Raw genomic sequence first — 15,800 nt, 5'->3', positions numbered from 1 at the left:
ATAAGACATTTATGTAACACCAGGTCTTACAGATTGCACTCTTGAAATGCTGTTCAACCAACCACAAAAATAAATAAATAATAAAAACACTATTTAGATAAATAATATCAACTGTCTGCACTAAAAACTAAAAAACAACTGCCTGGTGTCTCCAGAGATTTTTATTTTTTTCCTCAGAGATTTTTACAATCTGGAGTCACGTAAACATGACCACGCGTCTGTTTCCGGTCAGTCGTCATGGAAACGTGACAATCACGGATCTACCAAAGATACTCTGTAATCTACTGTTTGGACCAGAGAAAACAAACGTGTGTAAACGTGAACCGTACGAGCTGAAAAATGAAACGCTGGGTCATTTTCACATCTGGTGAAAGCAGCTCGGCTCACAGAAGTCCGGAGCTCTGACGCTGCAGGGGACGACGTGCTAACAGCTAACAGCTACTAGCCGCTGCAGCAGCTGGCTGAGCCTCTAGAGCCGCGGCTCGGCTCACGGTAACCGCTACGAGGTCGACGTCGAGTTCCTCTCGGTCAGCTGGTGAAGCAGCGGTCTGACGAGCATGATGTCCGTGACATGTCCCGTTATGCGCGACGAAGTTGTGACGTTGTCAGGTGATGAAAAAGACACCTGATCACGTGTTGATGGAGCGCAAAAAATGATTGAAAAAAAATAAATAAACGATGCTTAGCCTGGCGGGGGGGCAAGTAAGACCTGGCGGCCCGCCAGGCTTGTAATACACTGGGGGAAACCCTGATATATATAATATATATATACATATATATTAATTTCACTGCACTTTACTGCTTTTTGCACTCTGGTTGGACTGAATTGCATTGCAATGAAGATAAAGTTGAATGAATCTCATCGTATTTTCATTATTAGTCTATATTAGTCTTATGTATAGCACACACCAAGCATCTGTTTTTTAATAAAATGTAACATCCAGTGGTCACATACTTCTCTTCTCTCTTCAGATGCACTTTTAAAATCTTGAATACATACATGCAGTTTCTGTGTGAGTGTATGAAAATTGATTGCGAAACTGACTACGATGCAAGGGGGCGCCAGCTAAAATCTTGCCTTGGGCACCAAATTGGTCAGGGCCGGCACTGGTTAGGGCCAAAAATGTGTTTGAGGTCACAGTGACCTTGACCTCTGACCCTTGGGCACCAAATTCTATACAGTTCATCCCTGAGACATAGTGAACATTTATACCAAAGTTGAAGAAATTCCTTCAATGCATTTCTGAGATGTCACATTTATAGTAATGGGGCACCATGAGGTCACAATGACCTTGACCTTTGCCTCAATGCGTTCTTGAGATATTGCGTTCACAAGAATGGGACAGTTGGATGGATAGCTGTCCTAGGCACAGAGGCATAATTATGCAGGTCAGAGTCCTTTTGCAGTAACAATTACCTTTGGATTTTTTTCTAAATAAGAATTATGGCCAATGAGGCAAAGTTTATTGCCCAAAGCAACCCTTCCCAAATTTAAGTATGAAACGGCCCAATTTGGAAACTGGAAAATCTTCTAGGGCCCACAAATTAAACTTTAGACTTAACAGTAAAATTTAAAATTAAGAACGTTTCATGTATTTATTGTAAATGTCCTCTCATGGCCCACCTGCAGTACCTTCACAGACCAACTATGGACCGTGGCCCACACTTTGGGAAAAGATCTACAGTTTCAAGACAAATCAAAAACATTTTCACTTCTGCACTTCTACCATTTTCTCTACTGTACCGAGAATGCATGGAACAATAATCCTGAAACTAAGGTTCATAGAAAAACATGGTTTCTGTGTTACTACCTTTAAGTGATTTGGTTGTATGATACCTGGAGGTGCAGGTGAGAAATGGCAGAAGGAAAACTACACTAAACACCTCAGTGAGAAACTTTTTGACACTGAAAGACATGTAAAGAAGTCACTTCGAATATTTACACTTCATGTTCCCAGCCAACATGGCCTCAGTTCAGTTTTAATATCCAAAGAAGAGGAGTGAAATAATGAGAGAGCGGGAGACAGAGGATGACCTGAGAAACAAATTCTGGGAAACATGTTGTGAATGGCTGCCATCACTGCTTCATAGCGTGCTCATCATCGACATATAACTTCTTCACCATGAACACACACAACGTGAACTACAGTAGAATATGACTGCTTCATCAATTAGCTTCCATGCTAGCCGTTAGCAAGTAGCTCAGTAAGCCGTGGAGCTAAGTGGCCCTATTAAACCCACCCTCCAGTCAGTATTTCTTCCTGTCTAATGGTCAACGTTCTTTCTCAAACAGGTGTGGGGGTGTGGTTAATAGTCATAAATAATTATTACCATGGTAATCGGACTGCTCTTCTAGCAGGTTCACAAGCATGGATTAGCAAAAGCAAGATTAGCTGGGAAAGACCATAAGTTTTTCTTCAGTGAGGAGCTGCAGGGTTTATTTATGGTCAAACTGTAACCTGAAAGTTTACTACCACTAGACAACCTCACTCTTAAATGTTCCCTCTGTTACGATGGCCATCAGACATTAGCAGCAGGTGAAAATGGCAAGTAGAGTCAGAATATTTTCACATCTTACTCTGTGAACTGAAAATATATTTTGACCAAACCAGAGGTGTTTGTGGAAAGACAAACCAAGACTGAGGCAATTAAGCTCATCTTAGTTCAGAAAAAAAGAGAAACTTGAATTCAGAAAGTGTATGGTTGTATTTTTCTGTTCAGTATGGAAAACAAGAGTATTTAATTTCTTGACATTTTGTGTGTTCATTTTGCTTACTTATTACACTAAGTAGTAAGCTTGCTGCTTTTACATCTCCCAGCTGAATCTACGGGGGCTATCAGAATATCGCTAAGTGGTATTATATTAGTTCATTTTTTTAAATGTCTGGCTGTATCTAACATATTGCTAGTGTCAAGCTCACCAGTGTGCCAGCAGACTTTAATAAACTCACATCACCACAGCAAACCTGTGAAATGGACTTGGAAGATTTTGGTGCCATGACCTGGATGGCAACACACTTCTAAGGAGACTCTTTTTCCATTCAAAAGGCACACCAGTGTGTTTTAAATCAAGATTATAAATTATATGCAACTATTTTAACTAAAAGATTGGAGGAAGTGATCCCTTTTTTGATTGACGAAGATCAAACTGGATTTATTAAATGTAGACAAACACAGGGCAACATAAGGAGAACCCTCCACACCATTGAACACATAAAAAGGGAAAAAATTGGAGCCATTCTACTTAGTATGGATGCGAAAAAGGCATTTGATTCCGTGGGGTGGGAATTTCTTTATACAGTCCTGGAAAAATTTGGCTTTCATGAGAAGTTTATCAAAAAGGCGTCAAAACACTATAAATTGACTAAGGATATACCACAGTTATTCTTTGAAAATTATGTAAGAATAAATTCACATATAAAGGAAGATCTAGACAGATGGGCCTCTCTGCCCCTAGATCTTGGTAACAGAATTATGACAATAAAAGCAAATATTGTACCCAGATTACTCTATCTGTTTCAATCCTTACCCATTTGTGTCCCTGAGAGTCAATTTAGAGAATGGGATAAGATGATATCCCGTTTCATCTGGAATGGAAAAGTTCCCAGGGTGAGATATAAAACTTTACAGCTGCCAAAGTATAGTGGGGGGATGGGCTTACCGAGGCTCAAAGATTACTATTAAGCAGCACAAATAAGACCACTGCTGCTCTGGTGCAATAAAGACTACTCCGCAAAATGGAAAGATGTAGAGTTATCACTGTCAGACAAGCCTATACAGAGTTTACTAGGAAGGCTAGTGGAGGCTAAAAAACATGATATCCAGAGCCAGTGGATTAGATTCTCTATAGAAATCTGGTTTGGCTTGGTGAAACAACTTAACATTCAGAAAGAAATTCGAATTTTAATGTGGCCAACCCATGACCCAGATTTCAAACCAGGTATGAATGACGGAGGTTTTACTCAATGGGCGAGAAAAGGACTCTCCACATTATGTCAATTAGTCGAAAACCAGGAATTCATAGACTTCAAGACCATATTTGATAAATATGGCTTAGCTCGGCAGGATTTTTATAGGTACCTCCAACTCCGGCACTACTTCGATACGAACATTAAAGGACGAATACGGGAAAATATATCAGGTATTACCAAAATGTTTATCAAAGCCTATAACACAAAACTGTCCAGAAAGATCATTGGCGAGCTTTATAGACATATAGCTGAATTAAGAGGTCATTCAACAAACTATATTAAGGCGAAATGGGAAAAAGAGTTGGGAATTGTAATTACTTCTGAAGACTGGACGAATGTAATTATCACACAAATCACTACTACAGCCTCACAACTATGGAGGGATTTCTCCTGGAAAAACTGTATCCGATTCTTCATAACACCAAAGCAAAAGTCTAAACAGACAGGACAACAACCTACATGCTGGAGAGGGTGTGGACACAGTATGGCAGATCATACACATATATTCTGGAGTTGTCCCACGCTTAAATCCTTCTGGCAAGGAGTTCAAAGTATTATCAGTGAAGTCTTGCAGTGTAATTTTAATTTCACTTGTTTATCACTCTACCTGGGCAATATGGACACAGAACTACCAAGAAAAGACAGATACCTCCTAAAAATCTTCATGGCTGCCAGCAAAAAAGCCATAACAAGAAGATGGCTCAACACAGAACCTCCCACAGTTAATCAGTGGGAAGCCATAATTAAAGATATCCAAACAATGGAACTACTGACGTTTAGTCTCAGATTACAAAGGGACAAAGGTGATGCCCTCTGGGAAAAATGGAGCGCCCATATTACAAGAAGAGGTGATAACCAGCCTTAATGCTTTGTATATTTTGGTTTTAAGAAAGACTATGACCATATTGCCGTAATGTATGTGACATATGACCTACTCGCAACCCCACGGTTCCCCCATGTTTTGTTCACGAGTGTTCATATGTATGTGTGCATCTGTATATGAATATGTATATGATTATTCAGTCAAATGGGTATAAGCGAACATGTGTACTCGCGATATCACGTGCACAGACATATATGTACATATGCTTTTGTTTTTCTTCTTCTTTTTGTTGTTTCTTTCATGTCTATAAGGGCACAACATGGCAAGCATTTGTGTTATTTAGCCACACCATATTGTACCTATACCTACTTTTGTCCATTACACTGATGCTACCTATGTTTTGTGCAAAAAAATCAGTGAAAAATAAAGTTAAAAAAAAAAAAAAAAAAAAGGCACACCAGTGACCTGAGAATCCCAAAATAAAAACAAAATAAAAAAATATTGTTGCTACTTGCTGTTGGAGGTCTGTGAAACTAGAGCCCCAAAGAAGTTGACGCCATTCGATTATAAGTAAGTTCGCTGTGTGGCTATAAAGAGAGGATTAATGGAAATATTGAGAGGTTTGCATTTTTTTAGAATCTTGTATTATGACTTGATTGTACTGTAGAGTTTACTTGCCTCTCCCTAGTCCTAGAATAGGACTAGCTCTTCTTAAGGTTTTAAATTTAAGTAACAGAGTTAGGAAATAGAAAATGGTCAATTAGAAAAAGAAAGACCATGTTAGACTAGTCTTTCCACTAGTCTAACACGTTTATTTTATCAGGTTCAATATTACTTTTTTACTACCTTTCAATATCACTCCCAAATTGACTTTCAATGTTATTGCCAATACTACTTTCTTCTATTTTAGTTCATTTTTAGTTTACTCACGTAATTAACTTGTCTTAGGCACTTAACACTTTATATTTTGTTTATTTCACAAATGTTTAATACTCTGTTTATAGTCTTAAACTGGGCCCAGTGTGTGACACTGACCCGGGGAAGCTACTGGTTGTTACTACCTGTTACAGTTTCTTGTTGTACTTTAATTGTTGTAGCGATCTCTGGCACAGGTATTTACACTGGAATTAAAAAAGTTCTATTTCATCTCATCTTACCTTAGAGCCTTGTGTTTTTTTGTGTGTTTTTTTTTTAAACAACCAGTTGGAGTTTATGGAACATTGAGTGAGAGAAAGGCCTATGCAGGATTGGTGGGAAAAGGTAGGGATACTTCGCTCTCCTCGAGATTATTTTCTCTCCCAATACTTATTGATATAACTCTTTTTTGTAGAGATCTGATAATAAAAAAAATCTGTATCTTCTTAATAGAATGTTGATTGCAAGAATTAGAGAGTGAATTGTGGGTAAAAGTAAGAGTAAATGAAAGTTTTTATTTTGAAAGGATCTGGGGGGAAGTTATTTTAGTAGAGGGGCAGAGAAAGAATGAACTGGCTCTGTGAAGTACATGTAATTATTGTACTCATCACGGGACATTTGACCGCACCAGATTGCGGCTGATGTTGCTACACAGACACAAACAAACCGTTAGCTTGTGGCTACAGCCAGCTGCTAACGTCCCCTCCCGGATAACAGGTTGGGCTTTCGGTCCCATATATAAAAGGGACATATTTCTAACTCTTCGGTTTCAGACTAAAGGACCGTGGAAAATGTGCAGTCTGTAACTATTCAGTGTTATACAGTGGTTGATTAAGTTACATGTTTGCAGCTATCGCTACTTTGCACGTTAGGTCACTCTGAGTCCTCTGTGATCTCATATGATTTTCAAATCAAGCTCTAAACATGACCCGTAATGTTTTCTTACCTGGTTACTAGGAAATGAGCCATGTCAGCATCTGTTTTCAGTCCCGAATCAAGTTGAAGCTGTCTCCATGAGCCGAACGGGTATCCGATGTTTATTCAGGTGCCAGCCCGGCTTTGGTTGAATTTCGTTTCGACTCACGACATGCTGCTGATAAAACCTTTGTTTTCTTCTTAGTATGACTTTTTAGTGGACTTTGTGTGGTGGTGGGTCGTTTGCTGGCCGTAGCAGAATCTATTACTACCCAAACACTAGTTTGGGTCCATCGCGCTTGTCTTCTTCGCGTATCCAAGTCGAAAGCCGTCGAGGATGTGCATTCAGCGTCATCAGACGTCACGTCCGCAGGACTGCGCGGGAAATTCGGACACCGAATTGCAGTACATTATGCAGCACACAGCCTGTTCAAGGCAATGGAGAGATACGTGGGTGGGCTCATTCTTTTTGGTTTTGAACGCTTCATCACCCATTAGCATTAAAAAAACTCACAAATCCTGCCCCAAGTTCCTTTAAGGATAAAGATAAAAGGTTAATAGCTCTACTGGCACAACGCAGACAGAAAATGCATTAGACAAACATTTAAATGGGTTCTCTAGAACCACTAAAACTAACAAAACACATCAAATCAAACCCTTAGAAGACTCAACTGATGATGATACTAGGGATGATGACTGGATGTTAGAATACCCGAGATCTAAGGTAAATAATCAAGAAGATGAAGAGGGGTGGGTTACAGCACAAACAGGGAGAAATAAAAAAGAAAATAAAACCAACAAAATTGGCTCCACTGACTGAACTATGGGAAATGATGTTTACCAGCCTTGGAGCCAAAGGGAGCTACAATAAACAATAGGACATTTCCCAAATGATGTCAGGAAAAACGAACAAAAATGGCTGGAGGAATGGGATTTATTATGCACAATATACAAGCCACACATGCCTGCCAAATGTAAAAACTGACTTTGCCATCGATAAAGTGATTGATGTCTGTGAAATCCCCTGCAATCCCACAGGCTTTGCCAAAATTACACCTGAGGAAGCACAGACATTTTACAGTATCATAGCTTCAGCATTTTAACAGGAGGTAGTAAAGCAGACTGATTTGACTCCCCTCACAAACATTTGACAATGGAGTGATGACAATCCTCGAGAGCTTTATAAAAAACTGATGATGAAAGCAAAAGAAAATTGTGGTCCGTCACAAAGTCAAATTGATGGCCTTCCAGCTGGTTACATGCACAACAAGTTTGTCAATAGTCGCCATCCAAAGATTAGGGGAAAAGTGCAACTGGCTGTTGGATGGGCACTGTTGGGATAGCACAGAACAAACGGAATATAAAATACATGAAATGCTAATGCTTGCCCGACTGTCTCACTCCACAGGCCACAGACCCGAGGAGGAACCTTCAAACATCGAAGTGGGGCCAATGTTGTGGGCCAACAGATCACTCATACGGTTAAGCAAAGATCTGAGATTTGCTTCTATTGTAGTGAACCAAATCATTGGGTGAGAAACTGCCCATATAAACAGTCTAAAACTTGTAGTATAAAGACACCTGTGTCTGAAAGGTCCAGTAACTCAGTCAGTATTCCTGGCAACAATTACACCATGAAGACAAAAGAATACTCCAAGCAACTCCATGAAAAGGTTATTGAACATTAAAAGTCAGGGGATGGAAACAAAAACATTTCCAAATCACTGAATGCAGTTCGGTTAAATCCATTATTAAGAAACGGAATGAATATGGCACGTGTAAATCTGCCTGTGAGTGGGCCTCATAAACTGAGTAACTGGAGCAAGGAGACTAGAGAGGGAGGCCACCAAGACACCTATGACTACTTCAGCAGCTGAGATGAGAGGGCAAAATATAGGGAAATCTTGGAGGACAAACTGATTCAGGCGAAATAACTAAGAAGATTTATTTTCCAGCAAGACAATGACCCAAATCATACAGCGAAAGCTACACAGAAATGGTTTAAAGACAACAAGGTGGATGTTCTGGAGTGGCCAAGTCAAAGCCCAGACCTCAATTCAACAGAGAATTTGTGGCTGGGCTTGAAAAGGGCTGTTCACACCTGATCCCTGTGCAACCGAGCTTGAGCAGTTTTGCAATGAAGAATGGAGTAAAATTGCAATGTCCAGATGTACTAGCCTGACTGAGACTTATCCACACAGACTCAGTGCTGTGATTGTGGCCCAAGGTGCATCTACTAAATACTGACTTGAAGTCTGGTATGCTCCGAGATTTACATCCTATGCCCAAAAATACTGCGAACAATGCCTACAGATGTCTCTCCTTTCAGATGATGCCATTACTGCAATGTTAAAGGTGCCGCAACATGGCAGAAAAGGAGGGGGGACTTTTATTTTATCCAGCTCATTTTACATTAGCTGTAGTGCACACCATCAACCACTAGGTGGCACATGTGAGCGGTCCAGACTAAAGTGAACTCAGGGCTCTGAGTTTCTCTCTCCTCCCTTTCGAACCGGACACACTGTTTTATTTCCTCACTGACTTAGTCCATATCTACAGAGCCCCTCTTGGGTTACATGGTAGAAAAAAAACTGGATGTGGAAATCTTTGCAATGGATTTGTAAATCGATTTTGTAAATACAGCTCTCGGATTCACAATGAGATATTAATAAACAATAAAGATGATATTAACAACTGTTTGACTGTACATGCAAAATTCTCTATTTAACTGGAGGAGGAGGAGCACTGTGGTGCATCTCTGCATGCATAATGTGGTGCGCAGATCTCAGTCCTCTGATTGGACAGGACAGGTCATACGAACTATCATTCTGGTTAAGAGGGCATGGGGTGTGGGTGGGTAAAATAATTAATCTTTGATGAGGAACATATTAAAGTTGGGGTTGGTAATTCCGTTCAGAAGCATTTTTATTATATTTGTATAACTCTTAACATCCACACAGCAATCAAAATATGAAACGCTTTGGGAAAAAAAGGAAAAAAATCCATGGTTTCTGCCAGCAACAGGGCTGTAATAAATTAATCCGATCAATTTTAGCGGCCAGGAGATATTGTATGGACAGCCTGCCTGTCCATACAATATCTCAGCAGCTTGCACTGCAGCTTGCACTGCCAAACAGAGCAAGAAAAGAAAGACGGAACTGGAGAAGGCTACAAACAAAAAGAAGTTGGATAGCTCAATAGGTGAAACGAGTCATCACTGGAGTGGTTGTTCAACGATGGAGACAACTGATGGAGTCGAAGGCCTGAAAACGGGCGCCACGTTAGCTGTGTCTCTGTTGGACAGGTAATGAGCTGCTTTGTTTTGGTTGGGGGAAATGTATTATTACTCTGCATTATGTAGTCAACGTAGCTAACATTAGCTTCTTATGTCGCTGTCGTATGTATTAGCCCAACGCTAACATCATTAGCATCGTCAGCTTGTAGCTAACATTAGCTAGTTAACTATGATAGACTACTGCCGTATGGGACATATTTACATGTAACGTCACCGTTTACACGCAGGCCAACGTTTACACGTACTGTGGATCTAATCCATACAGCAGTGTTCACACATGACCTGCTACCCTGGGCTGTTTGTACATTTGCCAGATGAGCTGTATGTGAGAGGAGGACTATATCTTGTGTGCTACACGTGTGAAAGGCCAAGTCCACTGTTCGGAGGTCCTGGGAAGATTACATATATCTGTGAACATAGTTTGCATTGTATTTGTGAGCCAATGTTGTTAGATGGTACTTATGTGACGTCATTCATAAAGACTTTGAACTGGATGTTTCACAAATGTGCTGATGTATCCTATTTATGTGTCCTATAGTTATGAGAGGGACACATCAACTTCCAGCCTGGAAGTGTCAGTTCACAGCAGAACCATGCCCTGATGTTTCTCTCTGACAGATGAGGGTAACTTGATGCTGATAGCAACATGGATCAAACCACTGTTATTCATGTAATATGTATCTTTGATGGATACATTTCATACATACATGTGTCCTTCTTTCATATTAAGTTGGTTTGCTTTATGTGCATGAATGTGCTCCTTAGAAGGGAAATACAATACAAAAAGAAATGGCATCATTTCATTAGCTGCACCAGGAAAATGCTTCAAGTACTGGTCCTAACAGTCACATGTTAGCCTACCGCTTGAGACTATTACATATTAGACATTTGTTAACAACATACACTTTGCATTTCAATTCTTGATCTGACTGTCAGCTGACCACAGTAGAATTGTGGGAAACATTGACCATAATTGCTGCACACAATGTACCTACCACTCCCTTCAAATAATTGCTTGTTACCTATTACATAAGCTTCCCATCACCCACCTAACCCCAGACTTCTATTATTACTTTTTTTTTTTTACATAGCAACAGTCCTGTGTTTACTTTGAGAGAAACAAGCACATTTTTATGCCCCCTAAACACATTCTGATGTAACTTTATGTCCCATAAACACATTGAGATGTACTTTTATGTCCTGTATATACATTTAGTTCTCTATCCTTATCCAGTTTTCTGTAATTATTATAATTTTTGCAGAGATGATGACTTTTCAGTCACAGGAGTTGAGGAGTTGGACAAGTAATGTCGATCTCTGCACTGCCTTTGAGCTGGGCGTAGACATATACTTCAAACTGTGTGTTTCACTTATAGGCTTATGCAAGGACAAACAACTTAAAGGGGAATTGCCGTTTTTTACAACCTGGACCTTATTTCTAGCATAAAATACAATCATTTACTCACCCAGATAACTTTGGTGTCATTTGGAGTCGTTCGGACGAAATTAGATCCAGTGGAGCGCCGCGTATATCCATATAATGCGAGTGATTGGGGCACCGAAGCGCAGCCTCTATATAACGCATTATCTGTCACGAAACTAGTTCATTTCATCAATATTTTGTTATGATACGCTAGTGCTATTCCCCTCTGAGTCCGGGCTTGTCTGTTGTCAACATCCAGGGTCTGTAGGTTGACCTACTACCCTGACCTGGATGATGTCATCTCTGAGCGCCGTGCGCAGCCACGGCACAGCCACTCTGCAGCTGTCGGCTCGTTTAGCTGCAATTTGGCACTGCTATGGTTCGTTACTGCATATTTCCAAATTGTCCGAACAAAATGACCAATTGGACAAAGTTCAGCTTCTACAGGCTTCCTCTCCGCGACCTGGACTTACTCAAGCTCTGGCTAGTTGCGCTGAAAATGGACCCGAATACTCAAGTGGAAGCAACCTACAAAACACCAACAAAGTTTGCAAAAAAAGAAAAAAGAAAACACCTCATGCACCACCAGAAATAAGTAGGATCCCTCTCTATCCTGTAGGTCCTCTCCTTCATTGCTTACGGAGCCATAGAATGTCAGATGCCTCCCTGAAAAAGACCTTCCTTCCTGAGAGACAATGTGGACCCCAGAGGTCAAGAAGCAGACGTAAGACACCCACAGTCATCAGAGGAGCAGAGAATCAAAGCAGACCCTGGAGTTGCAGGAAATTACACAGGACAACCACAGCCATCAAATAAAAGCCTGAGTGGAACAAAGACACTATTATAACTGGGACCTTCCAGTTCACCAAGAGAGGGACACTTTACATGAACCACAGCCCTCCCCTGGCAAAAATGGCAGCCGACAATAGCCCAAACCTGAAGGACTGTTAAGTGTGTTGACTCATATCACACAGTACAAGAGAAGGACTCCCACTGATGGCTCTGTCTATTACTTCATGTGATACTTGTTACGTGCTGTACTTTAACTCCACTTGTGCCCGCCCCAATCAATCACAAACTAGACACATATTGTGATCAACCTTACTGTATGCCAACTGTTATTCCTGCCACACACCAAACCCTGTCACCCCTCACCATGGTCCCAACGACATTAAAATGGTGTGCTGAAGTAAAGGAAACATTCATCTAGCAACATCTACATGTGACTCTACATATACTTCATCAGAAGAAAAAGTTTACAACTTAAAAAACAAAAGTGCCTCAAGGACAAGACTCATCAATTCTGTTGATGATTTTAATCACTTTGCTCCCTTTATCAGTCATTGCTCTATACCACGACCAAAGGGTGTATATTGGATTTGTAGCATAAAGACTTATGAATATTTATCATAACAAATGGTCTGGGTCATGTGATACCAGCCATGAAAGTCCTCACTGCCCCCCCAGAGGTGCACATTGTCAAAAGAGACTTATTCACACACATACAAACACCATAGACAAGATTTTTCAGTGCTCTCATTCCAAGTTATGGAGTCATGGCAGCTTTGGATCAAATAAGAGACCTTTAACATGTGGTTGAAGATCTTGCACACTCTACTGCAATGATACCGCTCTGTCTTTTGTTTCTTTTATTTACATTATGGCTGACCAAGCAGATGCTTCTTCCTGCCTTTATTTCTATTTGTAATTACATTCCAACTGCCAAATCACTGCCTTCCTTTGTTCAGTATCTACTGTATGATCACTACTTTACTGTGTAAAATGCTACCATTTCAATTGCTCTGTGTCATCTCACAGACATAGATCCGCTTTGTGTCAGTCAAGCTCACCAGTGTGCTAGCAGACATATTCAATAAACTGCTATCACCACTGTAAACCGGACTGGACTTGGATGATTTTCTTCAACACAGGTTAGTAATCAGATTCGGTCCCTGTCCATTTATTCCTTTAAAAACCTGAAACTACCTACTTTTGCTCATGGTTTTAAAAGAAAACAACATTCAAGATGTCCAATTTCACACCAGACAATATTACATATTTCTTTATATAACACAATATAAGCTAAGAAGATTTCAGTGTCCCTACCAAAAGATGACACCCATTCTTATGATATTAATAAAAATACTGATAAAACCCTTTCCTTCTGCAAAGTTTGTTCTTCTGCGTCTACCATTGTTGTAGTGAAAACATGTCACTTGACAGGGACAACAACAAGGATTTTGTGACTTACGGGACTCAATTGGAGCCTCCTGAAGAAGATAAAGCTAATTTTATAAAGCTCTATAATTCATCTGCCCTTCGATACTTTACAGCTGCTTGGTTTGGCGAGAAAACATTTGCAGTAAGCACTTCAGGATGCTAAGCTAACTAGCAGCTAGCTAACAACAAGCTCTGAGTTGTTAGCCTAGCCCCTGGTTTGTCACCCAGACTTCATTCAATATTTGTGTGTTATACTGTCATGCTTACCAGCTGAACAAACACACTCCGTGGATACTCAGTTGAGATCATACATGACGAAGACATATTTTGCAATTAATGGTTCAAATGCATGCCGAACACTGGGAGAGATCTGTACAGATCAACTACGTTCTGTTACACAACTAGCACTAATGGTAGACAGCAGGGCTTCTCAGAAATTCTTGCAGCATGAATCCCATTACACATTGTTACACCCTGACGTAGACAGAAGCCCTGGAAATCCTTTAAAAGACCACTGGAGCATCCAACCTTTCAATCTTACTGACCTCTAGAACCTCTTCCAAGACCCCAAATACTCAAAAAGTAGTCCTTGTTCATTCTTAGGAACCCATGGAGCCCAATTCATCACCTCCAAACCTCCCCAAGGGCCCTTGGGCCTCCCTGGATCTAACTGTAAAACCACTGGTAATGAAAGGGGGTCGGTACACCTTCTTTATCACATACAAAATTAAGACATTTAAATAATTGTGTGGTCCATTGTCTGTTACTGTTGCTCTCTTATCCTCTCTTTAACACTTTCAATCAGACAGAAGAACCCCACAGAAGAAAAGGCACAACTTAGCAGTGCAGATTTCTGTCAAACATTTACCTGGGAGTTGACTGTCTGGCCCATGGGAATGCGGGAACACTCCAGTGCATACTGTTTCACACAGAAGTAACACCCCTGGAAGGAAAAGGCACATGGTGAACACATAGTTATTTATAAAATACTATAAATGTATGGCTGACCAGTTAGTAACCATCCATGGCCAGAATGATACATTGAATTCATCAAGTGCAGTAAGTTACGTTACTGTTCATTAAAGTATCTGCTGGTGTCAGAGAGGCAGAATTTTTTTTTTTGTGGACCTTTTAAATAGCCTTTAATGGAAATTCAGTCCACCACAGTCCATCCACACAAGGTTTATTTTCCACTGAACATGCAGTAGCAAATGGACATCAGGACCTTTTATCTAGCGCCACCACAACATTTACTTTTTTGGTTCAGAATGAAACATTTCAGTAACTTTTGATGGACTGCAATGACATTTGGCTGATCCAGAAAGAGTCATCCATGCACTAATAGAATCAAGGCTGGATGATTGTAACTCCCTCTATATAGGCATTTCTCAGGCAACCAGCTCCCATTACCTTTACAACTTGTTTTACAACTGGTTTAAGTCCAAGAACATACTTCAGACTTGGAACACATTGTTTACAAATCTCTCCGTGGTCTCGCCCCTACATATCTAAGGTCGGGTTCACACCTAAAGGTCCGTGAAAGGTCCGTTTTTTGATCTGAACCAACGCGAGGATGATACACCTGGGCTGATATGGGTAAATAAGAACTGGATCTTTTAACCTGTTCTGGAACCATTTTCCTTTGTAAGAACTGAGATCCTGACTGTTCTGTGAAAAAACCAATAAAGAAAGTTTGAATTAATAATGTCTTGATCCATGCATTTCGCCGAAGACGCTATGCGATCCCACTATCATACAGAAGTAGACGACAGGCAATAATGAGGGCCTACCATGACGTTTTTTCTACACAAGCGGGACCAGTGAGGGAAGCAGACAATCACAAACGTGTAAAAATCACAAAGTTGGCTCATCATAAAAGCAGCTCTTGTTTATAGAATCCATGCATCTCCTTGAATGAATGAACGAACGAATGAATAAATGAATGAATGAATGAATGAATGCCCATACTGTAGACCCCGCCCCCCCCCCCCGCTCTGGAGTTCGCTTGATAGTGGACCGAGACCACCTCTACGAGGCGGACCAGGGTGCGGTTGTTTGGTCCGCACCAGAGTTCGAGGCCAGCGTTCACACCGACCTAAACGGACCGCACCATGGGGCAAACGCTCCACAGTTCGGTTTAACCGGACTACACAAGGCTGGTGTGAATGCGCCCTTAGATCTTCCCACAGTGGCATGCTGGCCCTGTTCCCCAACTCTGGAAAATTATTAGACAGGCAG

At 40.7% G+C, this 15,800-nt stretch overlaps 1 protein-coding gene across 5 annotated transcripts in view; it reads right to left on the bottom strand.

The window, feature by feature from the left end:
- szt2 (SZT2 subunit of KICSTOR complex) overlaps nt 1-15,800 on the bottom strand; it is a 188,766-nt gene that overhangs the window by 29,741 nt on the left and 143,225 nt on the right. For all 5 annotated transcript variants that reach the window (XM_084355904.1, XM_084355903.1, XM_084355906.1 and 2 more), the window contains one exon: nt 14,431-14,505. In XM_084355904.1, the coding sequence (XP_084212030.1) occupies nt 14,431-14,505 (75 nt within the window). The remainder of the gene's footprint in view (nt 1-14,430; nt 14,506-15,800) is intronic.

Source organism: Pagrus pagrus (assembly GCF_965226575.1).
Source record: "Pagrus pagrus genome assembly, chromosome: 6".
Lineage (NCBI taxonomy): Eukaryota > Metazoa > Chordata > Actinopteri > Spariformes > Sparidae > Pagrus > Pagrus pagrus.
The sequence above is the reverse complement of the archived record's forward strand: the minus strand, read 5'-3'. Positions and strand labels throughout refer to the sequence as shown.